This window comes from Prionailurus bengalensis, chromosome A3, assembly GCF_016509475.1.
Source record: "Prionailurus bengalensis isolate Pbe53 chromosome A3, Fcat_Pben_1.1_paternal_pri, whole genome shotgun sequence".
NCBI lineage: Eukaryota > Metazoa > Chordata > Mammalia > Carnivora > Felidae > Prionailurus > Prionailurus bengalensis.
The window spans coordinates 105,648,513-105,667,396 of record NC_057354.1 but is presented as its reverse complement, the minus strand read 5'-3'; the positions used below and the strand labels follow the sequence as shown (position 1 = coordinate 105,667,396).

The 18,884-nt window shown below is 39.4% G+C and overlaps 1 protein-coding gene across 3 annotated transcripts in view; it reads left to right on the top strand.

Annotated features, from left to right (window-relative positions):
• The window catches only part of MTA3 (metastasis associated 1 family member 3), a 223,989-nt gene that overhangs the window by 92,633 nt on the left and 112,472 nt on the right, over positions 1-18,884 (top strand). For all 3 annotated transcript variants that reach the window (XM_043604070.1, XM_043604069.1, XM_043604068.1), the window contains exon 4: positions 11,184-11,310. In XM_043604070.1, the coding sequence (XP_043460005.1) occupies positions 11,184-11,310 (127 nt within the window). The remainder of the gene's footprint in view (positions 1-11,183; positions 11,311-18,884) is intronic.

Here is an 18,884-nt window from a genome sequence, read left to right as displayed (position 1 = left end):
TGAGAGAGAGAGAACAAGTGGGGAAGGGGCAGGGGGAAATGGGGACAGAGGATCCAGAGCAGGCCTCATGCCCATGAACTATGATTATGACCTGAGCCAAAGTCAGATGCCCAACCAACTGAGCTACCCATGTGCCCCAAGATCCTTATTTTAGAATATAGGAATTGTTTTCCAGATGTCAAAGATCATATTAAATGTCATTTAAGAAATAGTAATAGCAGGGGTGCCTGAGTGGCTCAGTTGGTTAAGCATCCAACTTCAGCTCAGGTCATGATCTCATAGTTGGTGAGTTTGAGCCCTGCATCAGGCTCTGTGCTGACAGCTCAGAGCCTGGAGCCGGCTTGGGATTCTGTGTCTCCCTCTCTATCTGCCCCTACCCTGCTCTCTCTCTCTCTTTCTCTATCTTTCAAAAATAAGTAAACATTAAAAAAAACAAAAAAACCCAAAAAACAGAAATAGTAATAGCAGAGTGCCTGGCTGGCTCAGTGGTCAAGCCTCCAGCTCTTGATTTTGGCTCAGGTCGTGATCTCACAGTCATTAGATCAAGCCCCGTGTCAGGCTTCATGCTGGGTATGGAGCCTGCTTAAGATTCTCTCCTCCCTTTCCCTCTGCCTCTCTCTCTCCAAAAAAACAAAAAATAAAAAACAAACAAAAAATAGTAATAACAAAAAATATATAGTAATAGCAGTTTTTAAAATCTAATTCTGTGTTAGACATTGTGCTAAGCAATTTATGTGCATTATCTCAATACTTACAGTAACCTTATGAGGGAGGAAGAACTATGTACACATTTTACAGATAAAGAAACTGAGGATTACAAAGAGTAAATAACTTGCCCAAGGTCACATAACTGGGAGCATTGGGTACTAGACTTTGGATTCAAGTGTGACTCTGAAGCCTGATCTCCCATCCACCTTGTTAGATCTTGAAAGAATTGTGAAAAGTGGAGCCCCTTGAACAGTAACTTTTTGGTAGTTACTCTGTGTAGTGTTTTTTTTTTTTTTTTAATTTTTTTTTAACGTTTATTTATTTTTTGGGGGACAGAGAGAGACAGAGCATGAACTGGGGAGGGGCAGAGAGAGAGGGAGACACAGAATCGGAAGCAGGCTCCAGGCTCTGAGCCATCAGCCCAGAGCCTGATGTGGGGCTCGAACTCACGGACCGTGAGATCGTGACCTGAGCTGAAGTCGGACGCTTAACCAACTGAGCCACCCAGGCGCCCCCTCTGTGTAGTGTTTATGTCTTAACTTTGTGCATCTGTCCTTGCAGCCACTGACTTGTGTTACCTGATAATTCTTACCCAGTCTCTTATAAACATTTCTTGAATCCCCATGAGTAAAAGAGCATGAATACAAAGATGAATGGCCCAGCTTTGTTCTCAAGGGACTGTAAATCAGATGGATTGTAGTGCAAGACATTCTGTCACAAGTACGTAAGCTCATGTGGGTTCTGCTTTGTGGCAAAGAGCAGGGGATTCTGCTGCATGGAGATTGGCGAAAGTCTGAATAGATCAGGTACCATATCTCAGAGACTTCTTCCAACTTTACATTTGATCTTCTTACTTCTGGTAACTTTTCATCTACTCCAGTATTCTCTCTTGTTTATATCATGTGTTTCTTTCTTTCTTTCTTTCTTTCTTTCTTTCTTTCTTTCTTTCTTTCTTTCTTTCTTTCTTCTTCCTTCCTTCCTTCCTTCCTTCCTTCCTTCCTTCCTTCCTTCCTTCCTTTCTTTTTTTAAGTTTCTTTTGAGAGAGAAAGAGCAAACAGGAGAGGGGCAGAGAGAGAGAGAGAGAGAGAGAGAGAGAGAGAGGATCTCAAGCAGGCTCCACACTGTCAGCACAGAGCCTGACAAACTGTGAGAGCATGACCTGAGCCAAAATCCAGAGTCAGACACCTAACCAACTGAGCTACCCAGGGGCCCCTCATGCATTAAAAAAAAAAAAAAAAAAAGTTTATTTATTTTTGAGAGAGAGAGAGAGAGAGAGAGAGAGAGAGACAAACAGCACGAACAGGGGAGGAGCAGAGAGAGGGGGAGACACAGAATCCAAAGCAGGCTCCAGGCTCAGAGCTGTCAGCACAGAGTCCAACGCAGGGCTCTAACTCCAGAACTGCAAGATCATGACCTGAGCTGAAGCTGGATGCTTAACTGACTGAGCATTTCTTTACAAAAGCATTGGACTCTTAGTTCCTGCCTGATTTTGATCTCCCAAGCCGTCCTACTTTTCTATTTTGCTCTCTTCCTTTTTTAATTTTCAAAACCAAAATTTATTTGTATATTTAATATTTATAAATATGTATATTTATTTGCATATATTTCAGAAATTGGTTAATGCCAGTTGAAATTTACATTTTTGCAAGGTGATAGAAAGAGATGAAGAAAACAAAGATATAGGTTAAAGAAATTATTATCAGGGCACCTGGGTGACTCCGTTGGTTAAGCGTTGGACTTTGGCTCAGGTCACGATCTCATGGTTCATGAGTTCGAACCCTGAGTTGGGCTCTGTGCTGACAGCTCAGAGCCTGGAGTGTGCTTCAGATTCTGTATCTCCCCCCCCCCCCTCTCTGCCCCTCTCCTGCTTGTGCGCGCGTGCTCTCTCTCTCAAAAATAAATAAACATTAAAAAAAGAAAGACATGATTATCAACTATAGATGTTATTGCCATGAAGGAAAAAAAATAGAGCTTAACCTGGATTAGAGTTTTGGTACAGGGAAAGGACTGTTACCCTTCTATTGGGTCCTGTTACTTTTTATTTCAAAGTATTTTTAGGAAGCAGAAAAGAGGCAATAATGTAGTGTTAATTATGAATCTACCAGCCAGGTTTGTGTTCTCTTAATATTTTCACAGATTTGCTTCAGATTCTTATAGTGTCATGTGTATGCCTTCCCAACCCCATTCCGTTCCTAGTTTCTCTATAGGTGAATTGATGTCTTAACTTGGTGTGTTTTTTCCATTCATGTTTTTATATTTTTGCTATACATATGTGTATTTTTATAGAGCACTGTTTTTACATTAAAAAAATAAATGTTATTGTACATATGTATCCTTCTACAGATTGCTTTTTTGCTCAACATCAAGTTTTTGAGATCCATGCATGTTCGTACTTGGAATCATTCATGCATTTTTAGCTACTGAATAGAATTTCATTACATGAGTGTACTGAAATTTATTCTTTTGGCCTTTTTTGCATTGTGTGTTTGTGTATGTTTTTACAGTCCAGAGGTCTCTCTCTCTCTCTCTTTCTCTCCCTTTTTTTTTTAAGTAACTATCATGCCATGAATTCATAGGTAATGGGTTCCAGCAGCTCAGGCTCTTTCCACAGGTTCTGACAAAGTGCGCTTCTCCGGGTGGGGCAGGCTGGGGCTTCAGTTGAATCAAGTACCTTTGTCTTTGGCGTCCTCCTTTTTCTGATCATTTTCCTTCACACGGTTCAGGAAGCTGTCTCTACTCTTAGAGTGCTTATTACTATGCTCAATACGTGCACTAATTCACTTGGCAAGAATCTTGCCCCAAACTTGCCGATTTACAACAGTGCCAACAGCATGCTGGCAACACTGTAGACTCTTCCAGTTTTGCCACGGTAATACTTGTGGGGCACTGCTTTTTGAACAGTGCTCCTTCCCTTGATGTCTGCAACATCACCTTTCTTGTAGATGAGCATGGATGTGGCCACAGGAACAGCTCCATGTTTTCTAAAGGCCTAGGGAACATACAGCAGGTGCTGCCTCTTTCCCTTTGTGCTGGTCCTTCTGATGCATTCCTGGAGGATGGTGGCTCCGCTGACCTTTTGCATTTTATTTGACTTTTTTCTCAAGTTTAGCTCTTTTGCTTTTGGATAAGTTCATATCTCCTATAATTCGTCTTTTAAAAAATGGGGCGCCTGGGTGGTTCAGTCGGTTAAGCGGTCGACTTCGGCTCAGGTCATGATCTCACGGTCCGTGAGTTCGAGCCCCGCGTCGGGCTCTGTGCTGACCGCTCAGAGCCTGGAGCCTGTTGCAGATTCTGTGTCTCCCTCTCTCTGACCCTCCCCTGTTCATGCTCTCTCTCTGTCTCAAAAATAAATAAATGTTAAAAAAAATTTTTTTTTTAAATAAAAAATGTATACGATTTGGTAACTTTTAGTATAGTCACAAATTTGTGCAACCATAACCATTATTTAATTCCAGGACATTTTTATCACTCCGAAAAGAAACCCATCCCTGTTATCAGTCTCTCCCCCATTTCCCCTCCACCCAATCCCTAGCAACTACTCATTTACCTCCTGTCTCTGGGTTTGCTCATTCTGGACTTTTCATATAAATGGAATCATATAGTATATGGCCCTTTGTGTCTTTCGCTTTCATAATGTTTCATTTAGTATAATGTCTCAAAGTTCATCTATGTTGTAGAATAAATCATCAGCACTTCATTCCTTTTTATGGCTGAGTAATACTTGGTTTATGGTAACTATGTTTAGCAGTCTGAAGAACTGCCAAACTGTTTAACAATGCAGCTGCACCATTTTACATTCTCACCAATAATGTACAAAGATTCCAATTTTCCACATTCTTGCCAATGCTTGTTATATCTTTTTGATTGTAGTCATCCTAGTTGGTTTGAAATACCTCCGTATATTTTGATTTGCATTTCCCTAGTGACTAATGATGTTGAACATCTTTTCATTTACTTATGGGCCATTTGTATATCTCTTGGACAAATGTCTGTTGAAATCCTCTGCCCACTATTTAATGGGTTTTTTTTTTTTTTAAGTGTTGTAAGAATTCTTTATATATTCTGGATACTAAATTCTTACCAGAAACATGTATGCAAATATTTTCTCCCATTCTGTGGTGTAGATTGTTTCTACTTTATTTTCTTTTTTGTAAGTAAGCTTTGTGCCCAACATGGGGCTTGAACTTACAACCCCAAGATTGAGTCACATGCTCTACTGATTGAGCCAGCCAGGCGCCCCATCTCTAGTTTCTTGATAGTGTCCTTTTAAGTACAAAAATTTTAATATTCCATTCATAAATATTTTTTGGTTGCTTATGCTTTAGGGTGCCATAGTAAAGAAACCATTACCTAGTCTAAAGTCATGAAGGTCTATACCTGTATTTTATCTAAGAGTATTATAATTTTAGCTCTTAAATTTAGGAGGTTGATTCATTTTGCATTCATTTTTGTATATGGTGTGAGAGTGAAACTTCATTCTTTCTTCATTCTTCATAACCATGATATTTGTAGGAAAAAATTGTGTCATTTGTAGAAAAAAGATATTTTCCCCCAACAAATTGTCTTTTTTTTAAAAAAAATGTTTATTTGGAGAGAGAGATGAGGGGGAGGGGGAGAGAGAGCAAGAGAGAGAGAGAGAGAGAGAGAGAGAGAGAGAGAGAGAATCCCAAGTAGGCTCCACTCCACACTGTCAGAGCAGAGCTGTTGTGGGGCTCGATCTCAGGAACCTAAGCTGAAATCGGACACTGACTGAGCCACCCAGGCGTCCCGTGAATGAATTGTCTTGATACATTTGTCCAAAATCAATTAACCATAAATGTATGAGCTTATTTCTAGACTCTCTTCCTCTGATGTATATGCCTGTCCTTATGCTAATACCACACGGTCTTGCTGTAGCTTTGAAATATGGAGGTGTGTGAGAGTCCTTTTAAATTCTTTTTCAAAATTATTTTGGCTGTTATGGGTCACTTATATGTCCGAATGAATTTTAGGGTTTGTTGGTCAATTTTTGTGAAAAGACCGCTGAAATTTTGGTAGAGGTTGCATTGAATCTGTAGATCAGTTTAGGGAGAATTGCCATTTAACCATAGGAAGTCATTCAGTCTGTGAACGTAGTCTTTCCATTTATTGATTGATTTATTTCAACAGTGTTTTGTAGTTTTTAGTATGCAAGTTTTGTCCTTTGTTATTTTTCTAAGTATTTTTTTCCTATTGTGCCATTGTAAATGAAATTGTTTTCTTTTTAAAAAAAAATTTTTTTTTAACATTTATTTATTTTTGAGACAGGGAGAGACAGCATGAACGGGGGAGGGTCAGAGAGAGGGAAACACAGAATCTGAAACAGGCTCCAGGCTCTGAGCTGTCAGCACAGAGCCTGACGTGGGGCTCGAACTCCCGGACTGCGAGATCATGACCTGAGCCGAAGTCGGCCGCTTAACCGACTGAGCCACCCAGGCGCCCCGAAAGTGTTTTCTTAATTTCAGTTTTGGATTTTTCATTGCTAATGATGGAAATATAACTGATTTTTCTTTACTGAATATTTGTCTCTAAACTGTCAAACTGTTTTTCTTCCTTTAGATAGTTTCCTGAAATCTCAATTGTCACAAAATCCTTCTAATTTTATTCAACTTGCTTATTCCTTTTTTCAGAACTTTTTTTCTTACTAGGCAAACTTGAGTTACATCAATACTGAGCTATTTTCAGTCCCAATAATATGCCTTCAAACATTTGGATACTTGTTAAATGCATCTACAGACAAATTTTTAACCACCTGCTTTTCTGTACGGTCTGTACCAGTAACATCTTATCATTGTGGGCTGATATTCCATTAAAATAGAGACCTAAGGAAGCTTGGGAAAAGTCTGTGGAGGGCTCTCCTCCTGTCTACTTCCCCCTCCACACCTCCCAACTAACTGGTAGGAATTATTAGAATGCCAGTCTATTCTGAAGAACACCCAGTTTCAAGTCCAGAAGTACCTAGAATCAGTAATGACTGCTCCTTCCTTCCCTTCTGTCCCTTGTTCAGATACCTAAATTCATCAGTGGCTGGCTCTGGTCTTGTGTATGTCACATGCCCATTCTTTAGAGCTTTGCCCAAGTTCCTGATTGTAACCTACTGCTGAAAAGACTGATCTCCCAAATCCCATAGCTGGATGTTCTGATATTCTGGAGTATTTGGCTAGTTTGATTTGCTCTCTGATCCCCACTTCTTGGACAGTGTTTGTACTCACTTTGTCCCATCCCCTCTCAGCCTGCATGTGTAATTAGCCTTGCTGAGATTTTTGGCCATGGCTTCTTTCTCATCCTGCAGTCTAAAACTTTGAAATTTGTAAGAGCCTTGGTGGGTTGTGTATTATGTGGCCCATACTACTAAAACAGAAGATATTAGTATTTTTTTAAGTTTGTTTATTTATTTTGAGAGAGAAGAGAGCAAGCGGGTGCGAGAGGGGGAGAGGGTGAGAGAGAGAGAGAGAGAGAGAGAAAATCCCAAGCAGGCTCTGTGCTGTCAGCATGGAGCCTGACACAGGACTCAAAAACCATGAGATCATGACCTGAGCCCAAATCAAGAGCTGGACGCTTAACTGACCATACCACCCAGGTGTCCCAGAGGATACCAGTATTAAGTATAGTGATATTTATATTGCTCCTTAAAATTTTATACAATCCCCATTGTTCAGTTTCCTTCTGTACTCTTTCTCCCCTCTATGCTTCTAGTCAGTGCCTTATTACTAATAAACTGTATGGAAAGTTTTCCAGCTGTAAAGAAAGTATAGTAACTAATTTGGCATCAATCTCTCTTATCACTGTATAGAGTATGGGACTTATACTTCAATAACTGTTAGAAGGTAGCAAATTTGATGTTCCATCAGCTTGGTAAAACGGTTTAAGAAAAATTAAGAATATATTACCATGTACTCAATTTCTGATGATAATTATATTAGGTCTTTTTAAATTTTTCATTGCCTAAATGCCGGTTTTGCCATTATGACCATTTAATGTTTTTAGGATTTAATGGCTTGAGAATCATTCCTATTCAGAAGCCAATGTAAATATATAAAAATATGTGAATGAAGTTTAACTAGTACATTTTGAAAGGTGACTTTTAGGTACTGTTGTGATTTCGGTTTTTGTTGTGGTTGCACGTAAGAGATTCTAGGCCTTTTCACTCTGCAGTCAGAGGTTGTATAAGGGAATAAGATTTGCTGCTCTTATTGGTAAAGTTTGTTGTGGTTTTAGCTGTACAGGGTACACATTAGAATTCAGTTAGCTTGTGTTTTACCGAACAACAATTTATCAAATCCTAATTAAGTAAAGGGTATAATTTGATACGTGATATTTGCTGGTGCTGATATTGCTAATGCAGCAGTAACTTCATTGATTCCACTGGTGAAATGCCTATGCAAGTAAATGGCTCTTTTAGGGCTGTGTTTCTGTTTGAGTAGTTCATTAAAAAGAATATTCAAAGAATTTTAAATCATTTTAGTCTTTTTTTGGAGCTAGGTGAATCTTTCTCTAAGTCAGTTTTTCAGGTTCATTTTCAATTAAAGAGTTTTAAAAATTTGAAAGCACTGTAGAAAAGATCTGATGTTTAGCCCATTCATTATCCTTATGCAGTTCAAAAGCTCTGCTATAACCAGAGAATTATGTGTGGTAAAATCCCTTTTGTGGTTCTGGGTCCCCAAATAGGAACTTAGAAGAATAGGGAGAAATATAACACACGTGTATATATTTCTCTGTGTCTCTGTGTGTGTGTGTTGCCTATCAGTGTCCCAAAATTAAAGTCTCTGAGTCCTAAACTTAAACTCTTCCTGCATGAAGAGCAACCCCCATCCCCACCTCCACCCCCTTCCAGTAGTATCATTGGCTGAGTCCTCAGTGCCCCTGATGTTCCCACACAGTCTGGTCCAAGTAAGACTGCAGAGGATCTGTGAGCCCTGAGAGCTTTTATATTAAGAAATTTTTGTATGTAAAATTATTTTAAATTATATCTGTAAATGACATTGGTCATTTTTTTTCTTTAAAAAGATTTTGTTTTTAATGTTTATTTTAGAGAGAGCGAGTGTGAATGGAAGAGGGGCAGCAGAGGAGGGGCAGAGAGAGAGAGAGAGAGAGAGGGAGACACAGAATCCAAAGCAGGCCCTAGTCTCTGAGCTGTCAGTGCAGACCCCGACATGGGGCTCGAACTTAGAAACTGTGAGATTATGACCCAAGCTGAAGTCAGACACCTAACCGACTGAGTCACCCAGACACCCCTTTAATAAGATTAGTAAATTCAGCTTTTAAATTTTTATTACTATTGTAATTAAAAAAAATTTTTTTGACATTTATTTATTTTTGAGAGTCAGAGAGAGACCAAGTGTGAGCGGGGGAGGGGGCAGACAGAGAGGGAGACACAGAATCTGAAATAGGCTCAAGGCTCTGAGCTGTCAGTGCAAGGCCCGACTTGGGGCTCAGACTTACTAACCGTGAGATCGTGACCTGAGCCAAAGTCAGAAGCTTAACCATCTGAGCCACCCAGATGCCGCTAATATTAGTTTTTAAATGTTCATTTTTGAGAGAGAGAGAGACCAAGAGCAAGTGGAGAAGGGGCAGAGAGACAGGGAGACACAGAATCTGAAGCAGGCTCCAGGCTCTGAGCTGTCAGCACAGAGCCTGACTTGGGGCTCGAATTCACGAGCCATGAAATTATGACCTGAGTCAAAGTTGGATGCTTGACTGAGTCACCCAGGCGCCCCTAAATACAGTTTTTTTTAAACTTATGTAAAACTTTGCTGTCTCCTGTCCCTTGCTTCCAACGCTGCTTCTCAATAACTTCTGCTCACGGCTTGTTTCCAACACTTCAACTAGTGCCTGTTTGGGCACTTAATAAATTTTGGTTGAATGAAAGAAAGGTTGTTCTTACTCTGTTTCCAGACTGATAAATAATTTACAGTTTACAAGCACAGCGTCTAGGTAGCTTAGTCGGTTGAGTGTCCGACTCTTGATTTCAGCTCACGTCATGATCCCAGAGCTGAGCCCCATGTTGGTCTCTGTGCTGAGTTTGGAACCTGCTTGGGATTCTCTCTCCCTCTGCCCCGCTGCTCCTATCCCCTGCTCATGTGTGCACTTTCTCTTTCTCAAATTAGAAACAAAACAAAAAATCAAGTATGGTTCTAGGTTGCCTGTCGTTTTCCCTCTTGGATAGCATTGCTTTAGCATCTTAGGATGGAATAGTATTACTATTCATGTATAATTCCACACTGATTCTAGTTTCTTTGCATGTGACCTATGTTTCTTTTCTGTAAGCGTTCGTGATCTCATGTTAGCACTTAAATAAATTAAGTGTGCCAGAAATTCAGTTTGGATGGTCCTCTTCCTCAGTAAGGGGAAATGTTCTTGAATCATTTCTTTGATAAGTCTTCCTCCACTCCCTCTCCCCACCAAAAGAGATAATGAAATGTGTTTTCTCTATTGTTTCTGTCTGGAACTTTTATTCCTGGGATGTTGGACTTTATAAAGTATCTTTAAATTTTTTAAAATCTGTTGGTTGTCACGTATTTATCTCTATGTCTTAGTGTTGAAATTTCTGGGAGATTTCCTAATTAGTACCTTATAATCCTTCTATTAGCTTTTTTGTTTGTGTTATCAAATTAAAAAGTATTATCTTATTTCTTGTTTTCTGATTGTTCTCTTTTTAAAATAGAGTATTCTGGGATTTAGTTACAGTGTTGTAGATGGACTTTCAACCTTTCCTCCTGGCTTTGTCTCTCCGCCTCCTCCTTTCTCACTGTACTTTTTGGTATCTTGAGGGTTAAGGCACTCAAGCTTTGCGCTTGCCTCTTCCTTGCATCTGTCTATACATACATAGATTGTCACTTCCTTCTCTTGGCTAAGCGTATACTTTCTGTTTTGTTTTCTTTTGTTTTTATCTGCTTTCCATCTTCTAAAACTTTTTTTAGTCAAAAGTTTTTGTCGTTATTGCTTCCATTTTTACTGTCTTTGAAATATTGGTACATCTTAATTGTATTTTATTTTAATATTTTAATGTTTATTTTTGAGAGAGAGAAAGAGCGCATGAGCCTGCGAGCATGATGGGGGAGGGGCAGAGACAGAGAGGGGGGGCGGTGGGGAGACGGAGACACAGAATCCAAAGCAGGCTCCAGGCTCTGAGCTGTCAGCACAGAACCCGACACGGGGCTCAAGCTCAGGGATTGCAAGATCATGACCTGAACCAAAGTCAGACACTTAACTGATTGAGTCACCCAGGTGCCCCCATCTGCCATTTTAAAATTGGAATTCTTCATCTTTGTTTGTGGCCTGGTTAATGTTATTTTATGGTTGTAACTCAAATAACAAATTAAATATGTAAATTTAAAATAAAAAATAATAAAATCAGTTGGTTTGAAGAAAATATTGAATGAAAGGTTGGTCTGTCTTAATTTCCAGATAGATAATGTGCTTTGTAATAATGCATTCTTTGAATTTTATTTGTGTAGAAGAAATTGAGGAAGAATCTGAAACAACAATTGAGGCGGACTTGACTGATAAACAGAAACATCAGTTGAAACATAGAGAGCTCTTTTTGTCTCGCCAGTATGAATCTCTGCCTGCAACACATATCAGGTAAGAACTTCTTAGAAGTTGATATGAAGTATTCAATAATGTTGTGACAGAAAAAATACAAAACAGCCTTCTTTGAAGCATTTCCAAACTCTTTCATGATCTTGCTCAAATTAGTTAATTCTAGGTCTCATAATGGAATTTTATCTTGGAAATTTATAGTGTTACTACCATATTAAAGCCCTGTGAGTGTTTTCAAGTAAAGTAACCATTTTAGCTTTATTTTAATCCAGACTTTCCCAATTTATTTGAGTATCCGTTAGCATCCTACAGAACAGTATCCAGCAAACAGTATTTTAGGAAATTCTGGTCTTCACCAGATTTCTAGAACATTATGGAGTCAGTCATTAGAATTCCAGAACTGAAACACAAGATCTGGTTCCCAGGCAGGTGGCTCTTGGTTTTGTAGACTGTAATTTCTTTTTTTTTGTTTTTTTTTTTTCAACGTTTATTTTTATTTTATTTTTGGGACAGAGAGAGACAGAGCACGAACGGGGGAGGGGCAGAGAGAGAGGGAGACACAGAATGGGAAACAGGCTCCAGGCTCTGAGCCATCAGCCCAGAGCCCGACGCGGGGCTCGAACTCACGGACCGCGAGATCGTGACCTGGCTGAAGTCGGACGCTTAACCGACTGCGCCACCCAGGCGCCCCGTAGACTGTAATTTCTATTGAGGAACTCTGGGATGAAAAAGTTTCTGTTTTTTATTACTTACTTGCATCCTCTCTATGCATTGACGGTAAGCAAAAGTGAAAACATTTTGTCCCTGGTTTGTCGTTTTGGGGGCTGTAGATGAATGGTGGTATCTTTTATGATACGCTGGAAGTGGTAAAATTCAAGCATAAACATCTCGGATGTCTAACAAAATGTTTGAACTCAGAAGATGTACAATTACTGACCCTCAAGGTCAGGTAAACTTGGCATTTAGTCAACCTTGGAGAGACTGTGGGGTGTGTTTCACTCAGAGGGAACAAGTGTGTGTGGCTGTGTGCAGGGGTGGTGCATGTGAGGGGATGCAGGGTTTTTGTCCCCTTCGTGTTAAAGAAATTTCTTCAACTTTTGTTCACAATCTTTGCTTCTTTAATTCACCTCTCTACCAGTCATGATTGTCTTAACAACTGTTTATATAAGGAATTTCAGGGTATTAAGTCTTTATTTCAAAAATTGGCCCCTCTTCTTTAACCCCCAGTGTGGGTACTGAATCTGTCTTTTTTAGGCTAAGACAGATTTGGAGACTTAAGCTGTGATTTGGTCCTCGTATCACACACACAGACACACACCCAGCTCCCAGGACGTTTGTGCATATTTCCCTTTTCAGAAACGGACACAGATTTTCTAAAGCAGAAAATGTATGACAGATACTGGAATTCCTCGTGCTCTAAATCTTTTCAGAAATAACTTGATCTTAGTAGTTAACATCACAGCATTGCTTTATTAGGTTTTTTAGGGGACACTGTATTTAGATTGGCTAGAGTTAGTGTATTCTGTGTGACTAGGTCCTTTGCTGGAAAAAATAATCTGGATCTGGCCAGGTAATATGGAAACAGTCATTTTACCTACCAGTGGGGTATTTTAAGAAGTAGGAAAGTAAGTTATTTTTGTCCAGATGGAACATGAAAACATATTTCATAATTTTCTTAAAGACATATATGACTAATAATGTTCGAGAGCCATATGCATTTATTACTTAATTGGAAGAAACTAGAATCTACAGATTCATTTTAAGCTCAAGAAGTAATGTGGCTAGTCATAAGAATCCTGCCAGAATGAGAATCTGACAAATGGTTTTAAAAATGTACCCAAAACACGAAAGTACATTTTTAATTTACCGTCCTGATAGCTTAGAATCTGTTTATAAGTAATGTTTCCTTTAACAGATTGCTTGGAATGGAAAAACTAGTAATGTGTTTTTTGTCATCCATAGAACGAAGAGAGTATATTGGAATATAATTAGCAAGACACCCGTGTGTTGAACATAGAAATTATGTAGAATACATGATCATTCATTCAGTCCCTGTTGAACATATTTCCTGAATATATTCTAGAATAAGGCCCTTACTAAGTGCTTGATAAATAAGGTGAGGTCCCCCGTCTTTGAAATTCAAGGGGTTTACTGGGTGCATTTACCAGTAATTTGTTTTGAATTATTAAACATTTGAGGCTTTATTTTTTTATTTTTTCCAAGTTGAGAGGGAATAGTTCAGAGCCACTCTTTCTCATCTGTTTCTCATCTGCTCTCATTTTCTAACAGCTGAAGTGGTAGGGGTTAGGGATAGTCTCCGGCCAAAGCCTGGAGCCACGCTGACCAGCCCACAGGCTGATGCATGGAACAAGTACACATTGGAGTGATCTTCACATTTTGCTAATGTTGAAGTCATGCCCTATCTATTTCTGCTATAACAGGAGAAAATGACTCAAGTCCCATTGTTCTTTGGCAGCGAAGAGCGGTAATTCGGTGAATACTGGCTTTTTATTCTCCAGGGACATTATCAAGTGCCCAGAATTTCCTCAGTGCCACATGGAATGTAGGAGAAAACATTCTTGAATGCCTTTGTGGTGTGTGAGCAACAATACTCACTGGATAGTATAAGCTTTTCAAAGTGGTATGGAGACCACTCTTTGTTCCTTCTGATTCCGCTGGCAGAGAGAGAGTAAACCAGGACTGGGACAATTCTGGACACTTAGTGATTCACCTTGTGTTTGTGAGCTAGATAGGACTTGAACTATGAAAGTGTCTTTGGAACACTTCTTTGGGGGGTGGTGTTGGTAAGGAGCGAGGCAGCATGTTTCATGCACGGTGCCTTAAGTCATTAGTAATAGCTTATACGCTACAGACACTCTAAAGCACTGTAAAATTGTTATGCAGCTGCTAGACCTGTTATGGGTATATAATACTGTATTCAGTCTCACAGATAGACTGTATTTATTGAACTTGGCTTTCAAAAATTCTAACATTCATTGAACCTTTGTGACAGATATTGTTCCAGTTGTTTTATATGTATTTTATTTAATCCCCACAATCACTTTATAAAGTAGGTTCTGTTATTATCCCCATTTTACAGATGAGACTGAAGCACAAAAAGATAAAGTAACTTGTCAGTGTCACAGGTTTAAATGGCAGATTGAGAAATTGAACCAGACCACCTGGCTGCAGATAGACAGCATTACGATGTATATATGACTGTAAGTGTTAGAAAAGCGTCAGAGATTAAAAACAAAGCTGTTGAGTTACCTGTTGGATAGGTAGGTTCTTTGATATTTTATTTTTTCACATAAGTTTTCTATTTATACATTCAGGTCAAATGGACAGAACTAAACTAAAAACTAAGTTAAGCATATAGACTGTACTATTACACTAAAAGATGATGCTACAATGCTAGATATGTGGTGGCAAGTAGGAACTACTTACTTGATTGGGTGCCTCAGTCATGGATGTGTCTTATATGTGTTCCAGTGTCAGTTTTTCCACATCTTGAACACAAAGAGCTTGGCCTTTTATAAGCTAATTACAGTATCATACATGTAATGGTTAATGTCTCTTCCAAGCCTCTGGTGCAGGTCATCAGTCATGTAAAAAGAGCCAGTCCTTACCTGTTTGCCAACCTTGGGATCTGGATCACAGCCTTTGAAGTTACGCTTCATTGTGTCTTAAAAGCATTTTCTTAGATACCTGTTGATTATTGGCCTCAAATTTTTCCTGTAGTAAGGGCTTTTGGACCTGATGATTCGTTTTTTAAGTCTGTCTTGTTATGAAAAGTAAGTGGTGGTAGGTAAACCATTATATCCGTGTTGCAGACCTGGCCCTCTTTCTGAGCATCTGTGGTAAGGATCCTGTCTACCTCATTGCTTAACCCTTGACTATGCTTTTTAAGAAGTCCAGAGAACCTATTCCAGAACCTAAATGTGATGTCAGCTGTAGGATAAGTCTGAAAGACATAGGTGCACATAGTGTTCAAGCAGTCCTTTAATGGCAGGGTACTTTGGAGAAAGCCTTATATTCTTATCCTTTTAAACAAATTTTAGGTTAGGATTCCAGAATATAAACATCACCACCATCATAATCACCATTATTGCTCTGTGGAAGACTGGCTGTAGCCACAATGTGTAATAAACTTTTCATGGTTTATGTGGTACCCTGTTGCTTCTGCATGGTCTCCTCACGTCCAAAACAAGGAGCTTTCTTAATTCAATTGAAAAAGTGTCTTGAGCAGCTGATAAAAAAATCTTATGGCTTAGGTATAATTTGTCTAGATTGTCTAGGTTTGTCTAGACATTGTCTTAGAGTGTAAGATTCCTTTTTTGTTTTTTGAAAGTTTATTTGAGAGAGGGAGAGAGAGAAACGCAAGCAGCCCAACACATGGCTCGATCTCATGAATCATGAGATCATGACCTGAGCTGAAATCGAGTCGGATGCTTAACCAACTGAGCCACCCAGGCGCCCCAGAGTGTTAGATTCTTGAAGGTCGGTATCTTTATCTTTTTCCTGCCTACTGCAGAACACAGCACAGCACAAAATAGCCAGTCAGAATTTGAAGCTTGCATAGTTGTCATTTAACTTTGTTATCTTTGAGGAAATGAAAATCATCAACAGATAATAGAATAATGTCTTCTTAATTATTACTGATCATAAATGACATTTTAGATTGCGTGCCTCTCTCCTTTCACAAGAATTAAAGATTGGATGTCTGGAATCACAGGTTGCTCAGGACTCTCAGGGAGGGTGAGGTACTCAGAGTCAACATCAAGCTTTTACCAGGAGGACTAGGCAGAGGAGGATAGGAAATTGTTTTTGTGTATATACTGTCACTGAATAAAGTGAATTTCTGAGCCGTACATAGCAGCCATGAGAAAGGGAGAATGGAAGTTTCTAGCGAACAAGAGTTAAAATTTGAGGCATGGAAGACCATAGTTCTTGTCTCGATGTGCATTGTTTGTGAGGGTAGGGAAACAGATAAATAACTCTCCTGTATTTGAGTGTTAGTATAATCGGAAACACCAGATTGTAATGTGTACATATCCTTTGACCTAACAGTTCTACTTTTTGGATTTTATTTAACCAGAGTTCTCGATGCAAGTTTGTGGAGAGATATATACTGATATGATTATTGAAGAATTGTTTTATTTTGTTTAGTCAGTGATTTTTACTTCATGAATAAATGAGATCATTTTCATTTAGCAAGCATGTATCTACATCATGAATGTAAATAGGAATTTGGTATTTGAGAGATTTCAGATTTGTTTTAATATCAGAAAATGCAAGCAACTTTCTTCTTTATGGTTTTCTACGTTTCCATTTTTTCTGAAATGTGAAAACACATTAGACATATAATGGGTAGAAGTTTATTTTAAACTTTGCGAATTTGGGCATTAGAGAGGGAAAATGGCCATTTTGCATTCATCTTCAACATGGCTGGTTCTGATGAAGACAGAGTAGATGGAAATCCACTGAGAGTACTCCTCTTTATCTTCCCTTCTCCAGTAGTAGTAAATTAGTATCATTAACTATACGTACTGTTTGATAGCAGACCTGTTTCTTTCTTTTTTTTTTTTTAATATTTTATTTCTTTTTTGAGAGCGAGCGTAAGTGGGAGAGGGGCAGAGAGAAAAAGGGACAGAGTATCTGAAGCAGGCTCTGCGCCTACAGGATGACATTAGTGAGCCCATCGTGGGGACTGAACTCATGAACCGTGAGATCATGACCTGAGCCAAAGTCAGACGCTCAATCGACTAAGCCACCCAGGTGCCCCCAGCAGACCTGTTTCTAATTTAGGGGTATATTTTTTCAAATATTTTCTTGCAAAATGCTGTTTTCTTCAAGAATTACTGTCAGTTTGGGGCGCCTGGGTGGCTCAGTCAGTTGAGCGTCTGACTTCGGCTCAGGTCATGATCTTGCGGTCCGTGAGTTCGAGCCCCGCGTTGGGCTCTGTGCTGACAGCTCAGAGCCTGGAGCCTGTTTCAGATTCTGTGTCTCTCTCTCTTTCTGACCCTCCCCCATTCATGCTCTGTCTCTCTCTGTCTCAAAAATAAATAAATGTTTAAGAAAGAAAGAAAGAAAGAAAGAGAAAGAAAGAGAGAGAAAGAAAGAAAGAAAGAAGGAAGGAAGGAAGGAAGGAAGGAAGGAAGGAAGGAAGGAAGGAAAGAAAGAATGAATTACTGTCAGTTTAGGGGTGCCTGGGTGGCTCAGTCAGTTAAGTATCTGACTTTGGCTTTGGCTCTGTGCTGTCCACCCAGAGCCTGGAACCTACTCTTGATTCTGTATCTCCCTCTCTTTCTGCCCCTCCCCTGCTCACGCTCTGGTCTCTCTCTCTCAAAAAGAAACATTTAAAAAATTAAAAAAAAATTATTGTCAGTTTATATTCCCACCACAGTATATTATGAATATTCCCATTTTGTAGTTCCTTCAACATTACTGCATATTAAAATTTAAAAAAACCCTTTTGTTGTTTATTTTCTGATAATGAAAGAATTATAACTTGTTGAAATGTCAAATACAGAAAAAGATACACACTGCCTCTATCATACACTCACAAACACATACGCCTGTAGTTCTCCATTCAGCAGCACCGACATTTTGGTGTATCCTTAGTGCGTTTTTCTTTTCTAATCTTCCGTGTAGCCATTGCATTTTGGCTGCGGGTTGCTGGAACGGACGTGGAACGGCAGAGGCGCCGCGTTACTTGTGTGTAGCTTCCTCTCTCATCAGCTTGTGCTTATTCTTCAGCGGCACTGGTGTCATCTTTGCTCTTTCTAGGTTGGTTGGTTTGTTTTTAAATATTTGAGAAATGTGGTTGGAAAGGAACAATGGAACAGCAGGAGGAGGGGAGGATAGTTAAATAAAGGCTGGAAAAATTCCATTCTTGAGAAGCTGACAGACATGCCTGAGAAGTTTGATATACGTGAAGGAGCAGAATGAAACTAGAGTAAGAATACTTTGTCACTCAGGAAGAGTGCTCATTCAAAAACAAGTCGAAGTGTTACCGCAGGCAAAAGATTTCCTGTGATCATGAAGGTACTCGCCTATGTTTTCCTGAAGTTTTGCTGTTTCGCCTTTTGTATTTTTTTAACCATAAAAAAAATTTTTTTTAATGTTTATACATTTTAGATAGAAAGCAAGAGCGAGAGCGAGAAAGAGAGAGGGAGAGCGAGCAGGGGAGGGGCAAAGAGAGAGGGAGACACAGAATCTGAAGCAGGCTCCAGGCTCTGAGCTGTCAGCACAGAGTCCAATGCAGGGCTCCTGAATTCACGAACTGCGAGATCATGACGTGAGCTGAAGTTGGATGCCTAACTGACTGAGCCACCCAGGGACTCCTAACTATTTTTTTTTAAGTAAGTTCTGTATCTAACATGGGGCTTGAGCTCGTGACCCAGAGATCAAGAGTCATATGCTCCTCTGACTGAGCCAGCCAGTACCTCACTTTTTGTATTTAAGTCTGTTTTTTGTATATGGTGTGAAGAGGGGTCAGTTAGAAAACTAAGTTTTAGAAGATACCATTTACAATTTCATCGAAAAGCATTGAACACGTAGAATAAATCTAAAGAAAGATGTATAAGAAAAGGGGAAAGATCTATAAAAACTCA